The sequence below is a fragment of the Cibotium barometz genome, chromosome 49 (genome assembly GCF_041138505.1).
Source record: "Cibotium barometz isolate CiBa-2024 chromosome 49, ASM4113850v1, whole genome shotgun sequence".
Taxonomy (NCBI): Eukaryota; Viridiplantae; Streptophyta; class Polypodiopsida; order Cyatheales; family Cibotiaceae; genus Cibotium; species Cibotium barometz.
The window spans coordinates 7,069,592-7,075,834 of record NC_141094.1 but is presented as its reverse complement, the minus strand read 5'-3'; the positions used below and the strand labels follow the sequence as shown (position 1 = coordinate 7,075,834).

Genomic DNA, 6,243 nt, shown 5'->3' with positions numbered 1-6,243 from the left:
TACTATATGCATCACATCATTTGTATATCTTTCATAGGTTGGATGATCACATGAAAAGTAAGAGTTTATATTTTGCAAGCCATTGGTTAATCCATTAATCAATTGGCTTGAGAATGGTTATGCATATATTTTATAGATTAAAAAATTTGTACTAATTTACTATAAACCAAAGTTAGAAGTGTCTTATCATCATACATGTCCTAACTTTTCATAAAAATTGTGAACAATCATTACTAGTTTAGTTTCATGGTGTGGACCATTTCTCTGGTTGATTAGTGTGAAAGCAGCTCATAAGGAAAATTTCACTTATGCTAATGAGACAAATAAAGCTTAAATAATAAAAAGTCTACACATGATTTTATGAAAAATAATTTGAGCTCTAAATGGTTTATTTTGAGGTGAGAAAGTCTCTGAATGCTTAAAATACTTAGGAATTTTGTGAAAAAATATGGACCACAAGAACCCAAAATTATATATTTTTATTTACTTACACAAAAAAAGATACTTTTCTCAAAAGTGTAAAGCATGTATGACATGAACAAAAGAAAGTTAAAGAAGGCATTACATGAGGAGGGGAGGGAAAGGTGTGTACTTCAGAGAGGTCATATATAGGGCATACTTTTACTAGGGAAGGCAATGAGCCATCACCATTAACTAGGTAGTTCAATCCTTGAACACATGGCATGCACAAACAAAGGAATCAAAATAAAGTCTTTAAGTGGGTGACTTCATGGAAAAAAAGTTGTACAATTACAAAATTTTGTTGACAAAAAGTGAGGCTAAAGTTCATTCAAAAGGGAGTGACAATTATGCTTAGATGGTACTCCTTTATAAGTATGTTTCCTAGTGAGAGGTACTCTAATCAACATGTTAGATTGGTAAAGAGTGTCCTTAAATACAAAGGAACGAAAAACATAAGCGTGTGCTTGTAAAGTACTCTCATGTGGATGATAGAGGAGAGTCATAAGTGGGACGTATTTCCCGCCCAAGGTCACCAAATAAATTCATGTCTAATAACATCGATGGCAAGGATGAGGTCTAAAAACACGATGACATGAGCCTAGCCAAGCCAAACGATCCATAAGACAACATTTAAGTGCAATAAATGGTACTTGCACTCATGATGTCTTGTATAAGAGCCATAGACAGAAATTGCTACATAATAATACAATAATGCTACAGATTTTAGGAGAACAGATCATGGATTATTTAGCAATTGAAGTGTAAGGAATGGGATGTGAACTTAGGATCTATAGGTTAGGAGCTTAATGCACAAATGGTTGTGCATGTGTGTGTGAACTTACAATCTATAGGTTAGGAGCTTGATGCACAAACGGAGGTAAGGAGCCTGATGCATAAATGCTTGTGTGTGTGTGTGTGTGTGTGTGTGTGTGTGTGTGAGAGAGAGAGAGAGAGAGAGAGAGAGAGAGAGAGAGAGAGAGAGAGAGAGAGAGAGAGAGAGAGAGAGAGAGAGAGGCCCATCGTTTGGTGAAAAATAGCCTTATTCATGGCGATGACTTTAGGGTGTGGCTAGTTGCGTGTGGGCTCAGGCCTTGTTTGAAATGTCATTACATATGGGATGGGGATAGCTTAACAACAACTAATTGGAACACTTGAGAAAGATACCACCTTCCGTGATTCAAGGTGTGTGGTCAAATGCTTGAACTACCTCTAGCACAGGGTGATACAATGAGGCGAGGGTGTTGTTAACAAGTATATTTCTCTCTTGCGGCCTAGGAAGCACCTTGAGTTTCAACTTACATTTTTTGGACTATATTCTTTTTTTGTCAACTTACATTTCTTAAAAAGAAAGTTAAAAGTGGAATGATGCATAAATCATATTAACTTGGAAGATCAAAATTTCATCATTGATGAGAGCATAAAAAAAAATCCCTTAAGAATGCATGCAAGAATTAAAAACCTTGTTAGCACTATTTGATTCCCTTTAGACTAGAGTACACCAACCATATCACATATAATACTTTTAGAATTCTTGCATATTTTGTATTTAGTGCATTGCAAAGTAGGGATGATATTGATCAAAGTTGCTAGAACAATGCTATAAAAAAATCATGGGATCATTGACTTTACCAGGCTTTCTATTTTTTCTCTATAATAGTGGCATGTATGATGAATGCTTGTTTTGATAAGTTTATAACTACATTTGAAATTTCAATTTAAAACTTAGTAATGGTCGGCCTTTTTGTTGATATATTTTGAAGCACTCATTGTACGTATTTTTTAAATCAATCCTTTCTTAGAGGCTTTAAAACATAATAAATCAAACTATTAACACATGCAACATGTGGAATATATCATCGACATGCATCACATCATTTGTATAATTAATTTCATAGGTTGGATGATTACATGAAAACTAAGAGTTTATATTTTGCAAGCCATTGGTCGATCCATTAATCAAATGGATTGAAACTTCTATCTATGAATATTTACAATTTAATGAGAATGATTATGCATGTTTTTATAGATTGAAAAATTTGTACTAATTTACTATATTAAATCAAAATTTAAAGTATCTTGTCATCATAAATGTCCTAACTTTTCAGAAAAATTGTGAATAGTCGTTACTAGTTCAGTTTCATGGTGTGGACCATTTCTATGGTTGATTATTCAAACTCATGTCTAACATCATTGATGGGCGAGGATGAGGTCTAAAAACACGATGAGCCTAACCAAGCGAAATGGTCCATAAGACAACATTGAAGTGCAAGAAAAGGGACTTGCACTCATGATGTATTGTATAAGAGCCATATACAAAAATTGCTACATGACAATACAATAATTCTACGGATTATAAGAGAACGGACCATGGGTGATCTAGCAATTGAAGTGCAAGCAATGGGATGTGAACTTAGGATCTATAGGTTAGGAGCTTGATGCGCAAATGGTTGTGTGTGTGTGTGAGAGAGAGAGAGAGGGAGAGAACTTAGGATCTATAGGTGAGGAGCCTGATGCACAAATGGTTGTGTGTGTGAGAGAGAGAGAGTGAGTTAGAGAGAGAGAGAGAGAGAGAGAGAGAGAGAGATTGAGAGAAGCCCATCGTTTGGAGTTAAGTGTGAAAAATGGCCTTACTCGTTGAAATGTCATTACATATGGGGTGGGGGCAGCTCAACAACAACTAATTCGAACCACCTTCCCTGATTGAACGTGTGTGGTCAAACTCTTGAGTACCTCTAGCAAAGGGTTATACGATGAGGCCAGGGCGTTGTTAGCAATCATATATCTCTCTTGCAGCCTAGGAGGCACCTTGAGTTTCACCACGACCCCGCATCATGAGCAGGGAGCACCTCCTTGAGATACCTCCGCAAGCTGAGTCTTTTGCCAAGATCAGTGTGAGGAAGCTGGACCGTTTTGCTGAGGACACGGGCGTGCCCATCCTTAAGGGGGTGTCCCTGGACATCCCTGCGGGCGCCGTTGTGGGCGTCATAGGGCCAAGCGGCAGTGGGAAATCAACGTTTCTGCGAGCTCTCAACAGGCTATGGGAGCCTCCGGCAGACTCCATCTTCTTAGACGGGGAGGACGTGACGGGTCTCAACGTTATTTCTGTACGTCGTAGGGTAGGCATGCTCTTTCAGCTGCCGGCAATGTTTGGCGGTAATGATCATGGCTGCTGCCTTCATCACATGCGCCTTAGCCGTTTGCATATCAAAGGAGATGATTCTTTGAGACTAATTCTGCTTGCTTTTGTGCAGCTGCTATAATTTATTTAGTCTGTTTTGATGCACAGGAACTGTAGCTGATAATGTGAGGTATGGGCCGAGTCTTTGTGGGGATAAGATAGATGACTCGAGGGTGGAAGAGCTTTTGAAGCTTGCAGATCTGGATCCGTCTTTTGCTTCAAAGGCAGTTGTGGGTCTGTCAGTGGGGCAAGCCCAGAGGGTGGCTTTGGCGCGCACGCTTGCAAACGATCCTGAGGTGGGACGTGTATGTGTGTTTGAAAGAGAGATAGAGAGAGAGAGAGATTAATTAGTGATTGATCTCATTAATACTGTGGCGGCTTAATTAATGGTGGTTTTATGAAGGTCCTGCTGCTGGATGAGCCCACAAGTGCCTTGGATCCGATATCCACCCATCACATTGAAGACGCCGTGAGCACCCTCAGCAAGAAGGGCCTCACCATCGTCATGGTCTCCCATAGCGTTAAGCAGGTCCAACGAATTGCCTCCCTTGTTTGCGTCCTGGTCAACGGCGAAGTAGTGGAAGTTTCAGGGGCAGATGAGCTTGCCAATTCAGCCCATCCCATGGTCAAGCAATTCCTCGAAGCCAGCTAAACAGTAATCTTTCGGTAGAATACACAGGATACATAGAATAATGCAACGTGATATAAATGCCTTTTTTAATTACTGTGTTCCTTAAGCAGAAGCTTGTGAGACAAGAGTTATGTTCGAGCTCCTAATGAACATTGTACCAGTGAACATTGTATCATGGACTTGTCCTAGTGAACATTTTATCATGGACTTGTGAATTTGATTCGAGCACTTTGGTACTGAGCATATACGATTTGATTTTAACACTTTGGTATCCACTACGAGCACTTTGCATATTTATACATATATTAATTTGGTATGGGTGGAGAGTTAGTACACTTCTCCTAAAAAGTTATAAGGGCCAAAGAATGTGCCCTTCATTAGAAGAATGCTTTTGTTCTAGTACACATTGTACAATGAATTTGTGGATTTCATTCGAGCACTTTGATACTCCATCTGAGATCAGTTCTAAAAACTTTGATTTGAGTATTGTTTTGTTTCAACAAACTGATTTTGAAGCTTTATAATATGCAGATTTTATCAATAGGTAGCAAAAGTACATACACACTTTCTTGTAAAGACACAATTAATACATGTGTAAATATATACATACATACATACATACATACATACATATATATATATATATATATATATATATATATATATGTACACACACACAATATATATTTATACGTGTGTAGATGTGTATACAAAGATATCAAAGATCCCATTACGATAAGCATACTCGTACTCCTCACAAGAAGGAGAGTGGTCCAACACATTTTCCTACATATTTAAACACACATTAAAAAAGAACAATTTATATAAGTTTAAATTCTTTGTAAACCAAAACTTTAAATACAAAATGGCAAGCACTACAACAAAAAGATGGGTTAGCGATGATGGTTATAGCTTGGCTTTTATAAAAAGGTTTAGAAAAGTGTCAGGATGAAAGCATCGCTACTTTTTTGACGCTATAACCACTACTGTATTCTACGTTATAACCATCGCTATATGTCAAACTATTTTTACCGCTCAGCAACGCTGTCAAAAAAACATTCACATTGCTATTTTTGTCTCAGCGATGCTGTTAAAAACATTAGCGTCACTATTTTTGTTGCTTAGCGGCACTGATAAAAAAAATTAATGTCGCTATTTTCATCTCTCAGTGACATTGATAAAAACGTGAACGTTGCTATTTCCACCGCTCAGCGATGCTGTAAAAAATATTTTTTGGGGTAGATTAGGGATAATGTCCTAATTTGCCCCAAAAAATTTTAATTCAATATATTGAAAACAGTTCTAATTTGTACAAACAGACATATCCTGCAAAATCTTAATTGTATTAAATCCCAAACGCCATAAAAGGCAAATTACATCCAAAATGTCATAACATGCGAGTTACATTCAGTATGAAGTTACAAAACATTAAACACAATAGACTAGTCTCTACTAATCCTCCTCCTCCTCATCATCCTCCTCGCCTATTGCCTCTTCATCATTTTCCTATATCACACAAGATCAAGTTATGTTAAAACACAAACTAGTTAAATTTCAAAAAGCTGATAAAACCAAAATAATATAAACTTATGGCCAGCACGCATAGCTTCATAGTTCAATGTGACATCTTGCTGTCGCAACCATTCAAATGTGGCAGAGATCTCATTATGATACGCAAAGTTGTACTCTTCATGATGAGAAGAAGAACAGCCCACCATATTTTCCTACGTAAAACATACATTTAAAAAAGAACAATTTATATAAGATTTAATTCTTGGAAACCATAATTTTGAATACAAAATATTAAGAGTTCGAATAATCACAAATTGAGCGTCACAAATTGAGCGAGGAAAGATGGCCTTCCACCTGATCCAAGATGAGAAGCCCGTCTTTTATACATACGTACACAAGTTGCTTCTCTTTGTTGCTTGAATAGATCAGGATTTTCCTGGTACATATTTTGGCCTTCTTC

The 6,243-nt window shown here is 37.3% G+C and overlaps 1 protein-coding gene across 1 annotated transcript; it reads left to right on the top strand.

Annotated features, from left to right (window-relative positions):
• Nucleotides 1–3,141: 3,141 nt before the first annotated feature.
• Nucleotides 3,142–4,431, top strand: LOC147610239 (ABC transporter I family member 17-like). The gene is made up of 3 exons (XM_086786524.1): nucleotides 3,142–3,615; nucleotides 3,749–3,936; nucleotides 4,044–4,431. Exons 1-3 carry the CDS (start codon nucleotides 3,294–3,296, stop codon nucleotides 4,290–4,292), a joined length of 759 nt encoding a protein of 252 aa, XP_086642650.1. The 5' UTR covers nucleotides 3,142–3,293; the 3' UTR covers nucleotides 4,293–4,431.
• The last annotated feature ends 1,812 nt before the right edge of the window (nucleotides 4,432–6,243 follow it).

Excerpts from the sequence above, each read along its gene's own strand:
- LOC147610239 (XM_086786524.1), top strand. The coding sequence starts at position 3,294 with ATGAGCAGGGAGCACCTCCTTGAGATACCTCCGCAAGCTGAGTCTTTT. Across the intron at positions 3,616-3,748 it reads GCTGCCGGCAATGTTTGGCG|GAACTGTAGCTGATAATGTG; the intron begins GTAATGATCATG and ends TTTGATGCACAG. Across the intron at positions 3,937-4,043 it reads CGCTTGCAAACGATCCTGAG|GTCCTGCTGCTGGATGAGCC; the intron begins GTGGGACGTGTA and ends GGTTTTATGAAG.